At 33.0% G+C, this 23,500-nt stretch overlaps 1 protein-coding gene and 1 pseudogene across 2 annotated transcripts in view; one reads left to right on the top strand and one right to left on the bottom strand.

Moving 5' to 3' along the window:
• LOC102892995 (phosphatidylinositol 3,4,5-trisphosphate 3-phosphatase TPTE2) overlaps positions 1 to 23,500 on the top strand; it is a 73,244-nt gene that overhangs the window by 12,187 nt on the left and 37,557 nt on the right. For both annotated transcript variants that reach the window (XM_025044763.1, XM_025044762.1), the window contains 3 exons: positions 9,809 to 9,869; positions 10,672 to 10,753; positions 10,857 to 10,945. In XM_025044763.1, the coding sequence (XP_024900531.1) occupies positions 9,809 to 9,869; positions 10,672 to 10,753; positions 10,857 to 10,945 (232 nt within the window). The remainder of the gene's footprint in view (positions 1 to 9,808; positions 9,870 to 10,671; positions 10,754 to 10,856; positions 10,946 to 23,500) is intronic.
• LOC107195466 lies at positions 126 to 2,733 on the bottom strand (annotated as a pseudogene).

Here is a 23,500-nt window from a genome sequence, read left to right as displayed (position 1 = left end):
TATGTATACACAAACCACTGATTGAACCAGACCCACTCCCCCCAAAAAATATTAGTAATATTCACAGTTAAAAATAACTCTTTCAGGTTTTATCCCATAAAGTACATCCAGCTTCTCTTCTAAAACTAAAGGTCCACTTTATTACATAAAAATTTCACATGTGTAAAAACCAGAACTGTATGTAAGATACTGTATCTAAAAGTTTCTAAATAGTCCCGTTCTGTCCGTTCATCAGTGACTTCTGTGGCTTTGTTGTCATTTTCTATGGATGGTTCTGAAAGAATCTCTCCAGTTCTACTGGTATTGGATCCTACTAATTCTTCTGTTTCATGGCTTTCAGAATCACTAGTTACAGGGCATGTATTTTCACTACATTCAGAATGTAAACTTTCTCAGCTTGAGACAGATGAGATCCTCCATTTGATTATTTTCCTCATAAGTCTCTTTATTTATAATAAAGGAAACATCAGCTTCTTTTTTTTTAAATTTTTCTTTCTAGGATCATTTCTGTTGATGTCATTAAATACTGCCTTCTTCCTCTTCATCCTTTGTACAGTGCTGCCTTATACAACTACTTCCTTTGTCTTTATTCTTAGATGAAGGTAGTTCTTCTGTTTCTTCTATCATAACTGAGGAAATTTCACTAGAATTTGTTTGGCCATCTCTTTGACTTCACCTTCTTTGTCAAACTTGAGTCTTTACCTCACACTCTTCAGCTTCCACAGTAGCTTCATTTGGACATTTGTTTTTTTATAGGGCTCACTGAGGAAACTTCTGAATGGGATGTTAGAGTCATTGTGATTTTTGTCCTAATTTTGCTGTACATTTGTAAAGACTCTTTGCTGTCTGTGCACATTTCTTGTCAGGGGACTCTCAGTACAATTTGGTAAATTTCCAGGAAACACCACCATTCATTCGATAAAAATTATTGGAATTGTTTTTCTCTGAAGAAGGATAAGCACAGTTAACTATCATATCATTTTCTACTCCTCTAAGAAATATGTTGTTCCTGTGTAATTTCTCTCCTTGGCTCCTTTAGCAATTCACTTAGTGGCTGAATAGTAAAAGGGATTCTAAGAAACTGTAACTTAGTTCTAGAGAGTAGCTATAATCCATCTTCTCCCATTAACTCCAGAGAAAATTTTCAGTATTCTTTCCTTTATTTCTATATTATATTATATAAAAATTCATTTTCAATATAATATTTCAAAGAGAATAGATCCAACATTAGAGTTGGGAGGACTTCTTGGTTCAAGAGCTGAAGTTCTGAAATCATCCATCACTTCCTCCAGTTTGAAAATAAAATACCTTTAAATAGAGACCTCTGAATTGTGTTGACAAAGAAACTAAACCAAAACAGGGCAAACTTCCTTTTTCATTATCATCTCAAAATCTTGTAGCACCTTCTTCAGCCTCTTGAATGTCCATGGATGCTAGGAGTCCCTCACAGCCTCTGCTTCCTTCCAAGGATTTCCCCAGGACAGAATGCCTCCCCTGTCTCTGTGCTTTTCTATTCCCTCCACACACTCCTGCACATAGATACTGGAATGGGTAGGGGGGCACCAAAGGGAGTCAGGAAGCACGAGAGAGTCCAAACTGCTACCACCAGCCCTCCAACACAGCGACTCTCAGCAATTTTTTACTGCTTACTAGATTGCATTATCCGAATGTTTTCATATTGTAATTAATTGACCTCCAATTAATTGTTGTAAAGATGTAAAGAAGGTGTTAGCATTCATGTTTTTCATATTGCTATCCAATTTCTCCTGTACCATTTATTGTAAAGAGTATCCTTTTCTCCACTGAATTGCAAAGGTGTTTTGTTGTAAATAAAGTGAATATATATGTATAAATCTGTTTCTGGATTCTCTCTTCTGTTCCATTATCTATTTGTCTATACTTGAGCCCAAACCACACTATATTAATTATAATGGCTTTATAGTAAGTCTTGAGAACTTGTGTATAAATCCTCCAACTTTGTATTTCTTCTTTATTTTATTTAAAAAATTTTTAGGTTTTTTAAAATTAAATTTATTGGGGTGACATTGGTTAATAAAATTATATTGGTTTCAAGAGTATAATTCAATAATACATCATATGTATATTACATTGTATATTCACTGCCCAAAGTCAAATTTTCTTTCATCATCATATATTTGATCCCCTTTTCCCTTATCTTCCCTCACCCCTTTCCCTCTGGTAGCCACTAAATTGTCGTCTGTGTTTATGAGTTTTTGTTTGTTTTGTTCATTTATTGCTTTCAGTTTTATAATCCACATATGAGTGAAATCATATAGTTCTCAATTTCTTTATGTCTGAATTATTTTGCTTAGCATAATAATCTCAAGGGCCATCAGTGTTGTCGCAAATGGCAGTATTTCATCTTTTTTTATGGCTGAGTAATATTCCATTGTATATATGCACCATATCTTTATCCAATCAACTCTGGAAGGACATTTCAGTTGTTTCCATGTCTTAGTTACTGAATAATGCTGCTGAGAACATCGCGGGGCATGTATCTTTACAGATAAATGTTTTAAGTGTTTTGGGTAAATACCTAGAGGAGGGATTACTGGGTCATATGGTAATTCTATTCTTAATTTTTTGAGGAACCTCCATACTGCTTTCCATAATGGCCATACCAATTTATATTCTCACCAGCAGTACATGTGGGTTCTTTTTTTCCATAATCTCTCCAACACTGTTATTACTTGTCCTATTGATAATAGCCATGCTTACAGGTGAGACGTGGCATCTCACTGTGGTTTTGATTTGCATTTCCCTAATAGCTAGTGAAGTTGAGCATCTTTTCATATGTCTGTTGGTCATTTGTATACATTCTTGGGAGAAGGGTCTATTAAGTTACTCCGCCCATTTTTTAATTGGATTATTTGTTTTTTATTGTTGAGTTGTATGAGTTCTTTATATATTTTGGTTATTAGCCCCTTATCAGAGGCATTGTTTGCAAATATCTTCTCCCATTCTGTTGGTTGCCTCTCTGTTTTGTTGATGGTTTCTGTTGCTGTGGAGCTTTTTAGTTTGACACAGTCCCATTCATTTATTTTTGCTTTTGAGATTGAATTAATAAAATCTCTAAAACCAAGGTCCATGAATTTAGCACCTATATTTTCTTCTATGGAATTTATTGCTTCAGGCCTTATATTTAAGTCTTTGATCTATTCTGAGTTAATTTTGGTGTATTGTGACAAGATAGCAGTCTAGTTTCATTCTTTTGCATGTTGCTCTTCAGTTTTCCCAGCATTATTTATTGAAGAGGCTTTCCTTTCTCCATTGTTTGTTTTTGGCTCCTTTGTCGAAAATCATTTGTCCATATAAACGGGGGTTTATTTCTAGACTCTCAGTTCTGATCCATTGGTCTGTGTTTCTGTTTTTCTGCTAATGCCATGCTGTTTTGATTATTGTGGCTTTGTAGTATAATTTGAAATCAGGCAGTGTAATACCTCTGGCCTTGTTCTTTTTTCTCAGGATTGCTTTGGCTATTCAGGGTCTTTGGCGCTTCCATACAAATTTGAATTTTTTTGCTCTATTTTTTAAAATGCCATTGGATTTTGATGGGGATTGCATTGAATCTCTATATTGCTTTGGGTAATATGGCTATTTAAATTATGTTGGTTCTTCCAATCCATGAATATGGAATATCTTCTCATTTCTTTGTGTCTTCTTCAATTTCTTTTAATAATGTCTTGTAGTTTTCACTGTATAGGTCCTTTACATGCTTTGTTAAATTTATTCTTGGGTATTTTATACTTTTTGTTGCAAAGGAAATTTCATTAAATTATCATTGGATTTTTTTAGCAGAAACTTTACAAGCTAGGAGGGAGTAGAATCAAATATTCAAACTATTGAAAGGGAGAAATTATAAGCCAAGAATAATATATCCAGCAAAGGTATCTTTTAGATATGAAGGAGAAATAAAGAACTTTCAGACATGCAGGAGCTGAGGGAATTTTCTACCACAAGGCCTATATTACAGGATATACTGAAGGGGGTTATTCTACCTGAAACTAAAGACAATAAGATACAAAACTATGAGTAAGATGACTAACAGATAGAAGCAGGAAATTGCAAGCCTTATTCAGAATACAGTATTATACATTTAAATATTACATAATGGTTAAAGGGGGTAAAGGACATTTTAAAAAGAGAAAAAGACGATACCTACTACAACTCAGAAATGAACTCACAGCATAAATAGGGATAATTTTTGACAACAAAAACAGAAAAGGGGTGGGGGTAAAAGTCTGAACTTGCAAAGGGAGATGGAGATAAGATACATGCAGAAGAAAAAGGGCTTCTGTATATATGAAAATTTCTTTTACATAAACGTAATGGTAACCACACACGAAAAATTCAGAACTAAGACATTTAACATAAAAAAGAGACTAGAGAGGAAAAAAGTCATAGAATATCACTAAACTAAAATAACAGACAGAAACACAAAGGCAAAGAAACAATAGAGATACCAAATTACCAAAAAACAAAAGATAAAATGGCTATAGGAAAACCTCATATATCAATAACCACCCTGAATGTAAATGGACTGAACTCACAAAAAAAAGGGCAGGGTAGCAGATTGGATCAAAAAACAAAACCTAGCTCTATGCTGCATTAAAGAGACACACATCAGCTGCAAGAACAAATATTGCCTCAAAGTGAAAGGGTGAAAAATGATACTCCAAGCAGATGGCATGCAGAGAACAGTGGGTGTAGCTATACTTATATTTTTTATATTTTAAAACAATGGTTTATCAGATTTCTCTGTACAAGGATTTGGATTTCAGGATTCAGAATAAATTTGTTATCTTGCTACCTAGTTTTCATTGTCATTTTTAAAATTATATTTTATCTCTTATTTAAATATATTTCTATTGTTATATAATTATATGCAGTAAAATACACAGAAAAGTACAGTTTGATGAGATTTGACAAACTTATATACCCATATTAACACTGCAATCAAAATGTAAAATATTTTCAGCATCCTGGGAAGTTCACTGATCCTCCTTTCCAGTCAATTTTCCTCTCAACCCAAAGCAAGCATTATTTTAATTTCACCTCTTTGGAATATTTCTGCTGATTCTTGAAGTTAATACAAATGTATATAAAGTACGTACTTTTTTGCGTCTGGCTTCTTCTGCTCAATATATTATTTACAGAATCATCCATATTTTTTGCATATATCAGTATTTTTGTTCCTTTTTATTGCTGAGTCATATTTCATTATATGTATATACCACAACTTGTTAATTATTTCTCATATTGATGGACATTGCCTTGTTTCAAATGTTTTGCTTTTAAGACTAAAACACCAGAGTGACCCACTGTGAATGATTTCTCTTCTCTTTTCCACATCAGTGAATTGTGCCATCAAATACCCACTTCATAGTCAGAAATCATTTTCTGTTACTCTCTCTTTCTTTTGATTCTTTTGTTCAGTTTCTCTGATTTCCTCTCTTTGGAATTCATTCTCAGCTTCAGACTTTATTTGTTAACTTCTCTACCTGCTGATTAGATTATCAATTTATTATAAAATGATACAACTCAGGAATAGCCAGATAGAGGAGATGCATAGGACAATGTATGGGGGGAAGGGGCATAGAGTTTCCATGAATTCTCCTAATACTTTCACCTGTACACCAGCCCAGAAGCTCCTTTACTTCTTCTTTAAAACTATCTTGGCTTTCCTAGATCCTTTGAATTTCCACATAATTTTAGAATCAGATTATCCATTTCCACATATTTAAACATACTCCGCTGTTATTTTAATTTGGATGATATTCACTGTATAGCTTAATATTGAGACTTTCCATCTATTCAGGTCTTCTTTAATTTCTTTTAGCAATGTTTTCACTATATGAGCTATATATATCTTTTGTTAGTTTTATTGCTATTTGATGGGTTTTAACTATTTTAAATTGTATTTCGAAAACTTCATTTTCTAATTATTTGCTGCTGATACATGTGAATATAACTGATTTTTGCATAACAAATAGCACCCTTCATAAATTTACACAGTCATTTTAATAATTAATTAGTAGATTCCTTGATATTTCTTTATATACACAATCATGTAAAGTTATTACTCTTTCCACTTTTTAAACCATTTCTTTTATTCTTTTTCTTTATCAAATTATCTAGGACCTCCACTTTAATGTTGAGTAGAAGGGGTAAGAGTGGACAGCCTTGCCTTGTTCTCAAACTTAGGTGGAAAAATTCAATATTGCACTATTAGAATGATTTCTTTTAGAAGCTTTTGGTAGCTATCCTTTACTAGATTAAGAAAGTTTCATTTTATTTTAAGTTAGCTAAGAACTTTTAATTTTTAAAACAGAATTTTAATTTTTAAATTACAGTTGACATACAATATTATTATATATTATTATACTAGTTTTAGGTGTACAACATAATGATTAGACATTTACGTAACTTACAAAGTGGATCACCCATCAGATACTATACATACTTATTTCAATATTATTGACTATATTCTTTATGCTATACTTTACATTCCCATGACTATTTTGGAACTACCAATCTATACTTCTTAGTTCCTTCCTATTTATTACCAACCCAACCCTCTTTTCATCTGGCACCCATCAATTTGTTCTCTGCACTTATGAGTTTGTTTCTGTTTTGTTTGTTTATTTTGTTTCTTAGATTCCACATATAAGTGAAATGGTATGGTTTTGATTTTCTTTGTCTGACTTGTTTCACTTTGTATAATATCCTCTAGGTCTATCCATGTTGTTGCAAATGGTAAGGTTTCATATTTTTTATGACTGAGTAATATTCCATTTTATACATGTACCACTTATTCTTTATTTGTTCTCCATCAATTGACAGCCAGGTTGCTTCCACATTTCGGCCATTGTAAATAATGCTGCAATGAACATATGGATGCACATGTTTCTTCAAAGTAGTGTTTCGAGTTTGTTTCAATAAGTTCCTGAAGTGGAGTTACTGGCTCCTTCTTTGTCTCTTGTTATAGCTTTTGTTTTAAAATCTTTTTCGTCTGATGTAAGTATTGCTACCCCAGTTTTTTGTTTATTTGTTTCCATTTTCATGAAAAATCCTTTTCCATTCCTTTATTTCTGGTATATCTGTATCTTTTGATCTGAAGTAAATTTCTTGTAGGCAGCATATGTAAGGGTCTTGTTTTCTTATCCAATCAGCTACCCTATCTTTGGACTGGAGCATTTCCATTTCTGCTTAAAATAATTGTTGATAGATTTGTAGTAATTGCCATTTTATTATTCATGTTTTTATCTTTATTTTCTTTTTCTTTTTAAAGAAGTCCCTTTAACATTTCTTTAATTTTAATGGTGATGAACTCTTTAAGTTTTTTTTTTTTTGGTTGCTTTAGGAAGCTCTTTATCTATCCTTCAATTCTAAATGATGCCTTGCTGGGTAAAGTAATCTTGGTTGTAGGTCCTTGCTTTTCATCACTTTGAATATTTCATGCCAATCCCTTCTGGCCTGAAAAGTTTGTTAAGAAATCAGCTGGCAGTCTTATGGGAACTTCAGGAATTGTAAATTTAGTAAGGCCATGTGAAAGCTTAGTTACTGAGAAAAATGAGGTACTATATAATTACCTAGAGTACTAAAAATATTCTTAGTTATCTTCTAGCTTTCGATCTTGGTATACAATTGAATACTTTTTTTATTCTGGTTAAGAACAGAAACTGTCTATCTGGTGACAGGTTGTGACCCCCAAAATGTAGTTTCTTAGCAGAATTGAAGTTTTCTCTAGGTGCTTTATTCTCTGTTCTGCTCATTTGGATAAGAGGTACTTGGGGTCTTCAGGTAAACTATGTAGATCAGAAAACACAGCAGCAAATTGTCTACATATTGAGTCAAGGATGGACTCATAGAGAAAATTCAAATCCTTGAGATTACTTTTTAGACATTTAGAGAAATATAAAGGTGACTTTAAAAGTCCCTGAAGTTTAACCATCCAGGTACATTAATTTTCCTAGGAAAAAGTCAATACCGACTATCTTTATATGTGGGGATACTAAAGAAGGCTGCATGTAAATTAACCACTGCGAAATATTTACTTATTGAGAGAATGAAGGTTTCAGAACAGTATTCTAATGATTGCATGATATTTCATTAGTGCTGTAATTAATCTTTAATGTTTGGTATTTTGGTGTCACTATTTTCAATAACACAGCAAAGAAGACATAAAGGCACAAAAGCATAAAGCTTTTTCTGAATAGATACCTAGGAGTGAAATTCTCTAGTTAAAAGTATGAATATTTTAAGGTTTCTTAGTTTATATTGCCAAATTCAAGAGATTGTGTAATAAGTAAAAGGTTTTCTTTTCATGCCATATTTACCATTATTGAATTTTCTCATTAAAAAGGAAAGGGCTAATTTCATGGGTGAAAACGGCATTTCATTGTTATTTTGACTTCTTTTTTGGTAGGGTGACTATTTCTCTATGTAGGTTGTTAGCCAGTTTGATTTTCTCTTTTGTAAATTTATTTATGTCTTTGGCTCATTTATCTATAGGGTGAGGGAGTACAACTTAAATTATTGTTAATGGGTTATTAATTTATACTAGTATAATCAGTTTATAGATTATACTAGGCATAGTCCCCACTCATTCAATTTTACTGAAAAACATTCTCCCCTGTTATTTGTTTGTTATACTGTGGCATTTTTAAAATAGAAATTTCAAACTTTTATGAAGTCAAAACTACATCTGTTGCTCTTCCATTGATTTAACACTTAGTTCTTCCTCATCCAAAGAACTGATTAATGTTCGCTTAAATTTCTTAGAAATATTTGTTTTTTTAATATTTGATTCTTCAATCCATCTGGATTTTATTTTGGTGTAAAGAACTCCATGAATTTTTGATGTATATAAGACTGTTTATCCTCCCTCCCCCAGTACTATGCAGGCTCAAAATGTTTATCTTTTTGACTTAGTATTTCCTCTCGACAGGGATAACCAATTTAACAAATTGATCATTTTGATACCTTAATTTTTCTTTTTCTTTTTCTTAACATTAAGTAAGCCATTAAACATTGCTCTGAGGGTACTACACTAATCAATATTTGAACTTTATAGTCATTTTTATTGTTACACAGAGGCACATGCGTGTGTGTGTGTGTGTGTGTGTTTCAGAAGGATAAGTTTGTTGGAAATGTATTAATGTGATGATAGTAACTGTATTTTAAATAATATTCACTGTTATTTTAAAAGTTACACATATGTACACATTATGTGTATATATATACATGTACATATATATATATATATACAGATAAGCAAAAAAAGTTTCCATATTGCCATCACTTATCTAAAGTTTGATATAATGGGTTTATCTTTTTCTATTATGCATATACACACAATAATACCATATATTTTTTACTTTTATTTATTTAAATAATGCTTAGGCAGATTGTAATATCTAGATTGTAAAAGGCATATCTAATCAGAATTAGACAGACCTACATAAGATCCATATATTACTGTGAATTAATGATTCGGAACAAATTTACTTAAACTAGTTAACCATCTAATTTTCTTAAGCAATGTGTATTTATAGTAGACGCCAATCAGGGAAGTCAAGTACAACTGTGTGAGTTATTTGAAAACCATTAGTGAGTAAGATATGACTTAGAATGTACATAACTTCTTATTCCCTAAATCTTCCCTAAAAGGTACTAAGCGAGGGACAAGTGAAAAAAAGGTAATAACCATTTTAGGTTATTTCTAGAAAATAGGTTGTGTTCACATCATGGGGATATATGTAAGGTATGTATCCATCTTTCTTAGGAAGTTGTGCGGTTCCTGGATACCAAACATGAAAACCACTATCAAGTCTACAATCTATGCAGTATGTACTTGACTAGATATTTTGCTTCTATAGATAGAAAACAGATCATTGCATAGAAGATGATGATTCACTTTTTACATTTCATTTAATCATAAATATTTGATGGTAATGGGAAGTGAGTTAATAAAATCTTCATTTTGCACTGGCCTTACTTGGTAGGAAAAGGTAGCTCACCAGCACAAAATGCCCTGTGAGGAACACAGAAGGCTAGAGTGGAGGTGGAGCCATTTTAGGAAGAGTCTACTCTAGTGATATTAGGTTTAGGAAAATACTTCTGTTTTTCCTGCCAGGTTGTGTTTTGAAGACAGACAATTCAACAAATGTATTTTCTAACCCACCAGGAGTTGGGTGTGAGGAGAACAAGGCCCTACACTTAAAACAAAACTGTAGAAAATAGATTGTATTCCAGCTTACTACTATGTCTCTCTTGATTTTTCATCTTCCTAGATATTGAATAGTTGTTTGCAGGAGGCAATCATTTTTGTTGGCCACATTTGCTTCTGCTCTGTGGTTTCTAACTACTCTACCATAATGCAATGAGTAGCCTGCTAGAAAATTAAAAGTAAGGCCTATTAAATAAATCAAAATAAGCTGGGTTTAGGTTACTCAAGTTGGACAAACCATTACTGTTACTATATTTTTGAGACTCTTAAGTTTCTTTTAGTGTAGCAGGAACCAATCAGAATACTCCTTTTAAAAGTGAATAAAGACTTTATAACAGAAAAGAATAACTTATTTACAACATTAACATTTACTGTGTTTATTATGTATAGAGATATGACCTATGTTTCTTTTATTTTAGGTGAAAAATCTTATGATCCTAAGTACTTCCATCATAGGGTCCATCGAATCATGATTGATGATCACAATGTCCCCTCTCTGAGGTAAGTTTTATGCTAAGTTAGCTGTCAGAAAGGGGCTAAATACATTGTTCTTGATTTTTTGGAAGTATTTTAATTCAACTAAAAATCTTACATTTGAAATTAGTGAGATGTTGGAATTTTCCAAAGAAGTAAACAAATGGATGGCTCAAGATGATGAAAACGTCGTAGCGATTCACTGTAAGGGAGGCAAAGGTAAAATTATTTTTCTTTTTATTTCTCTTTTTTTAAAGAAATTTGAAAAATATATTCAAGTACAAGTATTACATTTTTGGTGGGCTGTAAAACAGTTTTTTTAAAAAATTGAATTCCAGGAAAACACAATACTTTAAAACTGCCTTTTATAATTGAGTAGAATCAAGTTTTAGTATTACATGAAAATTAGTTTCAAGCTCATTAGTAGTAGGCAAGTTCTATCTTTAGTTCTACAGGTTGAAATATTCTAAATATTGGCAAATTATAAATGAAGAGTATAGAGGTCGAACTATATGGAATGATCAGTTTTGGACCATTTTTTACTTACAAAAATGGCCGTTCCACATGACTCAACCTATGATAGTATTATATAGTGCTAGCAATTGGCTTGTTTTCTTTTAATTAAAGGTAATTCTCTGTTTGAAGGAAAACATTTCAAATTTATTTTATTTTATTTTATTTGCAGAAGGGGACTTATTGTGTTCACATGGTTTTCTTTTATTTAAATTTTATTTTATTAATGGTTTCAAGTATACAGTACATTGGCTAGACATTTATATAGTTTATAAAATGATCCTTTTAACTGCTCTTTTTCTCCTCTGGCTCTAAACCTAGCCGTTACATTAATGCTAACTACCGTGCTCTACGTCATGCTCCACACCCCTGTGACCATCTATCAGCTACTAATTTATATTTCTTTAACCCTTCACCTCATTCTCCCAGCCCCCCAAACTCCTTCCCCTCTGGCCATCATCAGATTGTCTTCTATATTTGTGAGTCTGTTTTTGATTAGTTTTTCTTTTTGTTTCTTAGATTCCGCATATAAGTGAAATCATATGGTATTTATTTTTCTCTGTCTGACTTATTTCACTCAGCATAATAACCTCTAGGTCCATCCATGTGGTTGCAAATAGTAGGATTTCATTTTTTTAATGACTGAGTAATATTCCATAACTTCTTTGTCCAATCATCTATTGATAGGCATTAGGTTGTTTCTATATCCTGGCTATTGTAAATTGTGCTACCATGAACATAGGGGTGCGTAGATCTTTATGGATTATTATTTTGATTTATATAAGTTGACATTTTTTCTCTTAAATGTAATATGGAATTCATTAGAGAAACCATATTGGCCTTAATGTGGGAAATTGGCATCAATTTCTCCTTGAGGAAATTTTTAAATTATCATACAATTTTATTAGATAGAGGATTGTTTATCATTTTACCTCTCTACCCACTTTGGTAGGGTGTATTTTTTCAAGCATTCATCTATTTTATCTAAATTCAAATGTCTTGGCATCACATTTTTCAAAATACCTTATTCTAATGTATATGGTGGTATTTACTTTCTTATTCCTTATATTACTTTCTTGGTGCCTTTCTCTCCGTCTCTGTCTGTCCGTCTGTCTCTCTCTCTCTAGATTAATCTCACCAAGAATTTATCAATTTTATTAGTCTGTTCAAAGTACCAAGTTTTTTTGGCTTTATTGACCACCTCTTTTGTTCGTTTTCTAGTTCATGAATTACTATTATATTTACTGCTTCCTTCTGCTTTCTTTGGTTTAATTTGTTGTTCTTTTCCTAACTTCTTGAGATAGATGATTAACTTCTTGAGAGAGATGATATATTTTTAACCCTTCTCTTTTTTATTTAGCATTTAAAGCTATAAATTTTCCTCTAAGAATTACGTTAATGTCACAGTTTTATATCTAGTATTTCATTATTATTTTATTCAAAATATTTTCTAATATTTTTTGGTCTTGTTTCTTTGACCCATGGGTTATGTAGGAGTATACTTTCTTATTTTCAAACATGAGGATTTTGTAATTATCACTTAGTTACTGGTTTAGGGTTGTATTACATTGTAGTCAGAAACATATGTATTTTTTTTGTTCTTTGAAATTTGTTTAGACTTGTTTTATGGCCCTGAATTTGATCAATTTTATCAAATGTTTTCTGTGCACTTGAAAAGAAAATGTATTATGCATTGTTGTGAACAGTGTTCTGAATGTGTTTATTAGGTCAAAGGTTAATTGTTTTATTCAAATCTTCTATATCTTGTTTTGGTTTGAATTTTTTTTTTTTTACAATATAATTCCTTCCTCTCACCTACCACTATTAGTTTGGAAGTCATATACTCATTTATATACCTTTTGTTATTATCTAAAGATTTCAACCTGCATCCTTCATTCAGCTATTGATTTTTTTTTTATGTTGACCTTGTAGCTAACTATCTTCCCGAATTCTCTCATTAGTTTTAGTAGTTAGTCTATAGATTTACTTGGATTTTTCTATTCTGCAAATAATGAAAGTTTGTTTTTTTCTGTTCTTATCCCTACACATTTGGTTTCTTTTTCTTATCTTAATTCACTGTCTAAGCCCTGTAATACAGTATTAAATAGAAGCTGTGAGTAGTGGACATTTTTGCTTTGTTTCTGGCTTTAAAGGAAATACTATCAACATGTCATCATTAATATTAATATGATGTACTTGGTAGCTATTTTGGTAGATTCCCTTCATCAAATTAAGGAAAGTTCCTAGTTTTTCTTAATTTTAAAATTGTGAATATATACCGAATTTTAGTGAATGCTTTTTTCTGTATTTATTGAGGTAATTGCAAGGTATGTCTTTTAATCTGTGAATATGATAAACTACATTAATATAGATTTCTGATATTAGATGATCCTTGCATTCCTGAGATAATTGTCAATAGTTATTGAATATTATTTTTTCTACATTACTGAATTCAGTCTGAAAACATCTCAATTAATTTTTTAACATCTATATTCATAAGTGAAACTAGTATAAAGTTACCTTTTCTTCTATTATATTTGTACAGTTTTGGAATTAGTTTTGTCAATGTTATTAAATGAGTTAAATTATTAAATGAATTAAATTATTATTATTTTAAAAATTGTAAAAGATAGAAATCATTGCTGCTTTATAGATTTGATAAAAATCTCATCTTGTGTTTTGGAGGAGGTGGTTAGAAAGACTGTAAATATTTTTAATGCAATGTTATTGCTCTATTCAGGTTTTGCCTTCTTGAGTCAACTTTTTAATTGAAAATTTATTTAAGTTTTTTAAATGATTGACATAAAGTTATTCTTGTAGTGCTTTTAAATTTCTATTACATCAGTAATTTGTCCCCATTTTAATTTCTAATATTTATGCTTCCTTTTTAAAAATCAGTTTTATAAAAGATTTGTGTATTAGTTTCTTGGGGAAAAAACCTGATGTTTAATGTTGTTAATAATTCTATTGTGTTTTCTGCTTCACAAGTTTCTGCTTTAATACTTATTTTATTTTTTCTCCTTTATGATCTATGATTTTAAATTATTTATTTTAAATCACTTAGTGTTTAAGAGTTTTAGCTACATTTTAATTATCAAATTTTTCATTGTACTTCTTCAGAGATAGTGATAGAATCAAAGTGTAGTCCATGGACTAGCAGCTTCAGCATCAACTAAGAATCAGTTAGGAAAACAAAATCTCATAATCGCAGGCCTACTGGATTAGAATCTACATTTTTCTAAGATCCCCAAATGATTCATACACCATTTAAGTTTGAGAAGCACCAATCACTAGGACTGCTCAGTAATAACTGGAGAGTTTTTTCCCTTTTATATTTTTCCCTTCTATTTTATCTAAAGCTTTGCTTCACCCTAGGAATTTACTTAACCATTTTTTTCTCCAACATGGAAAAAAGAACAATACGAACTTGTAACATTTTTCACCTACTCAAAGAGTACCTTCAGAGTGTTTGGGCCCTTTCTTCTACTTGGAAGAGGAAATAAAAATCAACAGCATCACCTGGGTTGCACTTTTTACTCACTGTAGCCAGCAGAGCCAAACTCAGCCAGGGGAGCCAGCAAACCAACTCTCATATGGTTGGATCTATCATTTTTAATTCTATAGATAACTTCGACCTCTCATAACAGCAGCTGAGTTGCTGTTTCACACCATTGGTAACTCTGTAACCACTCGGGCATCACAGATTCATCATACACATTCCTTTATCCTTCCTTTTCCAAAACAATACTTTTGCCATATTTCAGTGAGTCAGGGTTATTTTAGCAAATCTTGCTTCTGCTGCCAACTGTATCAGATGTCTTTAAGACCTACCCCTACATTCAGTGATTCCCCAGGGGACTCACAGCACTCAGCATATAGTCTTATTTATGGCTATGATTTATTACAGTGAAAGAATACAAAGCAAAATGAGCAAAGGGGAAAGGCACATGAGGCAAAGTCCTTAAGAAACCAGGCATAGGTCTTCTCCAGTGGGGTCACACAGAATGTGATTGATTCCTTCAGTAGTGAGTTGTGAAAACACATGTGAAATATTTCCTACCAGGGAAGCTCGGGATTTTTATTGGAAGCTAGTCAAATAGACATCTTTTCCTTAGAATGGACTGAAATTCTAGACTTTCAGAAGAAGAACAGGTGTTTAGCATAAATCATATTGTTTGCGTAAACAGTTTAGGCACAGTGAGCCAGTCTTATCAGGGAATGGTGAGAATCCTCCAGAAATCCAATTTTTTAGATGTCAGCAAGGCCAAACTTCAAGCAGTCCTACTGATAGCAGTCAGGCTTGCTATGTTAACTCTTTTCTGCATAATGATGTTGGGTCTCTGGAATTTGTTGAGACTTTTTTGTGGTGTAATATGTGATCCATTTGGCACTATAACTAGAAATCTCATATCTAGGAAGTAGTATATATTCTCTAATTTTCTTCTATTTAGCTATCATTAATCTTTTAAATTACATTATTTAAATCATTATGTTTACTTTTTTTAATATGTAAGAATCTGAGAGAGGTATGTTGAAATTTTCCACCATGACTGTAAATATGTTGGTTTCTTTTTTAACTGAGTCATTGCCAATGACTTTATTTTTAAAAAATTTTTTCAGTTACAGTTGACAAGCAATATATTAGTTTCAAGTGTACAACACATTGATTAGACATTTTATAACTTATAAAGTGATCACCCTATCTGACATCATACGTAGTTATTATAATATTATATTCTCTATACTGTATCATACATCCTCATGACTATTTTTTTTTAAACTAGCAATTTGTACTTCTTAATCCTTTTTCATCATTCCCCAACCCATCTGTTCATCTGGCAATCATTAATTTGTTCTCTGTATCTAGAGTTTGTTTCTGTTTTGTTTGTTTTGTTTTTAGATTCCACATGTAAGTGAAATCATATGATATTTGTCTTTCTCTGTCTCATTTAGCATAATACCCTCTAGGTCTATCCATGTTGTCGCAAATGGCAAGTTTTCAGTATTTTTTATGGCTAAATACTATTCCATTATATGTATGTACCACTTCTTTTCACATTGGTCTATCAATGAACACTTAGATTGCTTCCATATCTTGTCTATTATAAATAATGCTGCAGTGAACATAGGATTGCATATATCTTTTCAACCATTGTTTGCATTTCTTTGGGTAAATACCCAGAAGTGGAATTGCTAGGTCATGTGGTAGTTTTATTTTTAATTATTTGAGGAACCTCCAGACTGTTTTCCATAGGGGCTGTACCAATTTACAATCCCACCAGCATTCTCCCTTTTCTCCACATTCTCACCAACACTTGTTGTTTGTTGATTTATTGATGATAGTCATTCTGATAGGTGTGAGTCGATATTTCATTGTGGTTATACTTTGCATTTCCCTGATGATTAGTGATATTGAGCATCTTTTCATATGTCTGTTGGTCATCTGTATGTCCTCTTTGGAGAAAGATCTATTCAAGTTCTCTGCCCATTTTTAAATCAGATTTGTTGTTGTTGTTAAGTTGTATGAGTTCCTTATACATTTTAGATATTAACCCCTTTTCAGATGTATCATTGGGGAATAAATATCTTTTTCCATTCAAAAGGTTGCCTTTTCATTTTGTTGGTGATTTCCTTTGCTGTCCTAGAACTTTTTATTTTGATGTAGTCCCACTTGTTTATTTTTTCTTGTGTTACTCTTGCCCAAGGAGACATATCCAAAAAATATATATATTACTAATAATGATGTCAAATAATTTACTGCCTATGTTTTCTTCTAAGAATTTTATGGTTTCAGGTCTTATATTTAAATCTTTAATCTATTTTAAGTTTACTCTTGTATATGGTATAATAAAGTGATCCAGATTCAATTTTCATTTTTTTACATGTATCTGTCCAGTTATCCCAACAGCATTTATTGAAGAGATTGTCTTTATCCCCATTGTATATTCTTGCCTCCTCTGTCATAGATTAGTGGATCATATAGGTATGGGTTTGTCTGTGGACTCTCTATTCTGTTCCGTTGCTCTATGTGTCTGCTTTTACGCCAGTACTATCCTGTTTCGATTTCTATAGCCTTGTAGTATAGTTTGATACTAGGTAGCATGTTACCTACAACTTTGTTCTTATTTCCCAAGATAGCTTTGTGTATTTGGGATCTTTTGTGGTTCCATATACATTTCAGGATTATTTGTTCTAGTTCTATCGAAAATGCCAATGGTATTTTGACAGAGATTGCATCGAATCTATAGATTGCTTTGGATAGTATGGACATATTAATGATGTTAATTCTTCCTATTCATCAGCAAGTTATATCCTTCCATTTATTTGTATCTTCAATTTCTTTCTTCAATGTCTTATAGTTTTCTGAGTACAGGTCTTTTACCTTCTTGGTTAAATTTGTTCTTAGGTATTTTCTTCTTTTTGATGCAATTGTAAATGAGACTATTTTCTTAATTTCTCTTTTTTTATTTTATTTTTTAATTAAATTTCTTGAGTTGACATTGGTTAATAAAGTTATATAGGTTTCAAGTGTATAATTCAATAATACCTCATATGTATATCGCCTTGTGTGTTCACAACCCAAAGTGAAATTTCCTTCTGGGTTGTGAACACACCATGTATCTGACCCCCTTAACTCTTATGTACCTCACCCCCTCCTCCCTTTTCCTCTGGTAACCACTAAACTATTATCTGTGTCTATGAATGTTTGTTTGTTCGTCTTGTTCATTTGTTACTTTCAATTTTATATCTCAAATACAAGTGAAATCATATGGTTTCCAACTTTTTCTGTCTGCTTATTTTGCTTAGCATGATAATTTCAAGATCTTAATTTCTTTTTTGACAGTTTCTTATTGGTTTATAAAAATGTAACTGATTTCTGAATATTAATTTTGTATCTTACTACTTTACTAAATTCACTTTGTTAATTTTGGTAGTTTTTTGGTAGAATCTTTATGGTTCTCTATATACAGTGTCATGTCATCTGCAAATGATAGATTTATTTCTTCCTTTCCAATTCAGATGACTTTTGTTTCTTTTTCATCTCTGATTTCTGTGGCTAGGACTTCTAAGGCTATGTTAAATACACATGGTGAAAGTGGACATCCTTGTCTTATTTCTGATCTTAAAGAAAAAACTTTCAGCTTTTCACCATTAAGTATGATGTCTGCTGTGGGTTTGTCATATGAAGCTTTTATTATGCCGAGATATGTTCCCTCTATCCTCACTTTGCTGAGAGTTCTTATCATAAATCAATGTTGGATTTAGTCAAATGCTTTTTCTCCATATATTGATATATTCATATGATTTTTATCCTTCATGTTGCTTATGTGGTTTATCATGTTGATTTGTGAATATTGAACCAACCCTGCATACTGGAAATAAATTCTACTTGTTCATGGTGTATGCCCATTTTAATGTATTGCTGAATTCAGTTTGCTAATATTTCATTGAAGGTTTTTAATTATGTTCATTAGGGTTATTGGCTTATAATTTCTCTTTTTGTAGTGTCTTTGATTTTGCTACCAGGGTAATGCTGACCTCGTCAAATGAGTTCAAGAGCCTTTCCTTCTCTTCAATTATTTGAAGAAATTAAAAAATATTTTTTGAATATCTCTTTTTGATTTTTGAATGGTTGGCAGAATTCTCTGTGAAGCTATCTGGTCCAAGGCTTATGTTTGTTGGGAGTTTTTTGATAACTGATTGGATATTTTTAGCTTTTATAGGTCTGTTCAAATTTTTGTTTCTTCCTGATTCAATCATGAAGTTTGTATATTCCCATGAACTTATCCATGTCTCTCAGGTTGTCCAGTTTGTTGACATGGTATTTTCTTATTACCTTTTGTATTTCTCTGGTGTCAGTTGTCACTTCTCCTGGTTCGTTTCTAATTTTATTTATCTGGGTCCTTACTTTTTTTTCCTGAAGAGTCTAACTAAAGATTTATCAATTTTGTTTATCTTTTCAAAGAACCAGATCTTGGTTTCGTTGATATTTTCTATTGTTTTTAGTCTCTATTTCATATATTTCCACTCTGATCTTTATTATTTCCTTTCTTCTACTCACTTTGGGCTTTGTTTGACCTTCTTTTTCTAGTTCCTTTAAGTGTTAGGTTAGATTGTTTATTTGAGATTTTTCTCATTTCTCAATGGAAACCTGTATTGCTATGAATTTTCCTCTTAGAACTGCCCTGGCTGTGTTCCTTAGATTTTGGATCATTGTATTTTTATTTTAATTTGTCTCAAATTATCTTTCAGTTTTCTTCCTTGATCATGCTGTTAAACAATTCATTGTTTAGTAGTACGTTATTTAGCCTCCATGCATTTGTGTGTTCTTCTGTTTTCTTGTAATTTATTTCAAGTTTCATACCATTGTGGTCAGAGAAGATGACATAATTTCAATCTTCTTAAATTTATTGAGACTTGTTTTGTGACCTAAAATATGGTCAATCCTGGAAAATGTTTCACGTGAACATGAAAAGAATGTATATTCTGCTCCTTCAGGGTGAAATGTTCTAAAAATATCAATTAAATCCAACAGGTCTAAAGTGTCATTTAAGGCCACTGTTTCCCTGTTGATTTTCTGTCTGGGTGATCTATCCAATGATGTCAATGGGATGTTAAAGTCCCCTACTATGACTGAAGTACTATTGATTTCTTCTTTAATGTTAATTAATACTTGCTTTATATATTTAAGTGCTCCTATATTGGGTGCATAGATGTTTACAAAAATTATATCCTCTTGTTGGATTTATCCCTTTATCATTATGAAATGCCCTTCTTTGTCTCTTGTTACAGCCTTTTTTAAAAATCTATTTTTGTTGGTATAAGTATTGCTACCCCAGATTATTCTTTCATTTGCATTTGCATTAAATATCTTTTTCCATCCCTTTACTTTCAATCTGTGTGTGTTTCAATCTGAAGCGGATCTTTTGTAGGCAGCATATGTATGGATCTTGTTTTCTTATCCATTCAGCCACTCTATGCCTTCTGATCAAAGCATTTAGTCCATTTACAGTAAAGTAATATGAATTGCTATTTTATTACTTATTTTCTGATTGTTTCGTAGTTGTTCTCTGTTCCTTTCTTATTCTCTTGCTCTCTTATCTTGTTTGTTGATGATTTTCTATAGTGTTGTATTTGGATTCCTTTCTCTTTATTTTTTGTATATATCTTATAGATTTTTAGTTTGTGGTTAGCTTGTGCTTCCCATATACCAAACTGTATTTACATCTGTCTATCTTAAGTTGATGGTCGCTCAAGTTCAAAAACATCCTTAAATGGATACATTTTTTACTCACCTCTACATTTATATTTTTGTTATTAGTTTTTAACTTCTTTTGTATGTATGTGTTTGTGTTTATCCCTTAATTTATTGCTCTAATTGCACATAATCTTCCTAGTTTTGTCTTTTAACCTTTGTACTAGCTTTATTGTTGGTTGAGCCACTGTTTTTACTAAGTGTTTGCCTTTGTCAGTAAGTAGTTTTTTCTTTCCTATAGTTTTTATTCATTTTTAAAAATCTTTTCTACTTAGAGAAGTCCCTTTAACATTTCTTGTAATACTAATTTAGTGGTAATGAACTGTTTAGGTTTTTCTTGTCTGGGAAACTCTTTATCTCTCTTTCAATTCTAAATGATAGCCTTACTGGGTAGAGTGATCTTGGTTGTACGTTTTTGCCTTTTATTACTTTGACTATTTGGGCAAATTCCTTCTGGCCTGCAAAGTTTCTGTTGAGGAATCAGCTGACAGCCTTATAGCAACTCCTTTGTATGTAACTAACATCTTTTCTCTTACTACTTTTCAGATTCTAGCTTTGTCTTTAAACTTTGCATTTTAATTATAATGTATCTTGGTATGGGCCTCTTTAGGTTCATCTTGTTCGGGACTCTCTGCATGTCTTGGACCTGTATGTCTATTTTTTTCTCCAGGTTAGGGAAGTTTTCCATCATTATTCCTTCAAGTAGATTTTCAATGCCCCGCTCTCTCTCTTCTTCTGGGATCCCCTTGATGTGAATGTTGGTATGCTTGATGTCCCAGAGGTTTCTTATATCATACTTATTTTATAATTTTTCTGTTTTGATTGGGTATTTTACTCTACCTGTCTTCCAGATCATTTATTTGATCCTCTGGTTCACCTAATCTGCTGTTGCTTCCATCTAGTGTATATTTCATTTGTTATTGTATTCTTTACTCCTGACTGATTCTTTTTTTTATGCTTTTATCTCTTTTATATATATATGTCTTTGTTGAAGTTCTCTTTGTGTTCATTTACTCTTCCCCAAAGTTCATTGAGCATTCTTATAACCAGTGTTTTGAACTCTGTATCTGGCAGATTATTTGTCTGTATTTCTTTTAGTTCTATTTCTGGAGTTTCATCCTGTTTATTTACTTGGGACATGTTTCTTTGTCTCCTCCTTTTGGCTGCCTCCCTGTGTTTGTTTCTACATATTAAGTAGATTTGCTACATCTCCTAGTCTTGGCAAAGTGGCCTTATTTAGAAGGTGTCCTGTGTGGCCCAGTGGCACAATCTCCCTGATCACCTGAGTCAGGTGCTCCAGGGGTATCCTTAGTATGGGTTGTGTATGCCCCCTTTTTGTAGTGGAGCCTTGATTGTTGTTGGCACATCAGTGGGCATGATTGATCCCCAGGGTAATTGGCTGTATGGCTGACTGTGACTACAGTGGATAAGCTACTGTGCATGGGCTTACTGTGTGGGGTAGAAGTTGATTTAGAGGGGCTCTGGTAGCAGCCAAGTCCACGCTTCATGTTTGTCATTTGTGGAGCTGTTTGGGCGGTGCTCTGGTGTAGTCTGAAGCTGGCCACTCAGTATGTTCATTCTACAGCCTCAGGATGGCCTTGGTGCAGGCCAAGCTCAGCTTGGTGCCATTTGTGCTCAGCTTTGTGCCACTGGTGGGAGCTACAAAGTAATCCATTGTTGATTGTGCTTGCACTGAGCTTGGAGGTGTTTGGGAAGGCTATGCTATGAACTGAGGTGAGCTGCCACTAGTGTTGAGCTTGCCATTCTTTGGCGGGTGCCACAATGTGAGCTGAGGATGGGAACCACTCGTGCTTAGCTTGTGACCACTTAGTTGAAGCTATGTTCCAAGCCAACACTGGCCACAGGTTATGAAAGCTTGAGGCCACTTCGATGGGAGTTACAATGCAAATTGAGACCAGTAACCCCTTGTTCCAGTTTTGGGGTTCTTAGCAAGAGGTACAGGGCACACTAAGGTCATCCACTGCTTTGTAGGGCTTGTGGACATTTGAATGATTTTAGGAGAGTCTGCATTGTGAGCCAAGGAAGGCTGCTTGTGTGGAGGAGCCAACAGAAAAGGCTCATACTGTGTGAAAGACTTCAGTGAGGTGGAATCTCAGGGAATCACCAAGGCAGGGTGAATGGTGTTAGCCAGGTTAATTGAAAGCACAGATTTGGCACCTGGTTGCTCCTACCAGCTATATGGGAGTAAATCTCAACAGAGAAGCAATAATGCCTGCCAACATGTCTAGCCCTGGAGAGAGCTGCCTTAACTTCTGTCCCTCCAGACTTTTCACTGAAGCTAGTCAATTCCATTTTCCCCCAGTATGTACCTGGCACTTTTTGAACTGCGACCCCTGCCCTGGAGCCCAAAGTGAGTGAGTTTGTGAGCAATCAAGTTAACGTGTAGGCCTTTGAAGAGAATGCCTTGGACTCCAACGGCCCTCCATCTCACTTGGATGCAATCCCTGCTGGTTTTTACAGCCAGATGTCATGTAGACTCCTCTACCTGACACTGGCACTGTGGGCTGGGTAGCCCAGTGTGGGGCTGGAACCCCCTTACTCCTCAGATGGTCCTCCACTGTCAAGATAGTCCTCCTGATTCTTTATCACCACACTGTGTATGTGCAGAACCTTCTCATTCTGTGTCTTCACCTCACCTACCAGTCTCGACATGGCTTCTTGTTTATATCCTTAGTTATCAGACTTCTGTTCACTAGTTTTCAGGTGGTTCTCAATGACGGTCGTTCTATAATTTAGTTGTAGTTTTGATGTGGCCATGGAAGGAGGTAAGCAGAGCATTTACCTACTCTTCCATCTTGACTGGAAGTCCACTCTGGTTTCTTCTTTTAATTCTATCAGTTTTTGCTTTTTATATTTCATGGTGTGCTATTAGGTGCCTGCAAATACATAATTATTATATCTTCTTAGTGGGTTATTTCTATTATAAATTTTTCATTATTTTATATTCAATCTTTCTGTGTCATTTTGGTGTAGGTATGTCTCTT

The sequence above is a fragment of the Pteropus alecto genome, unplaced genomic scaffold (assembly GCF_000325575.1).
Source record: "Pteropus alecto unplaced genomic scaffold, ASM32557v1 scaffold413, whole genome shotgun sequence".
NCBI classification, from domain to species: Eukaryota; Metazoa; Chordata; class Mammalia; order Chiroptera; family Pteropodidae; genus Pteropus; species Pteropus alecto.
Note: the sequence above shows the minus strand (reverse complement) of the source record. Positions and strands in the feature narration are given on the sequence as shown.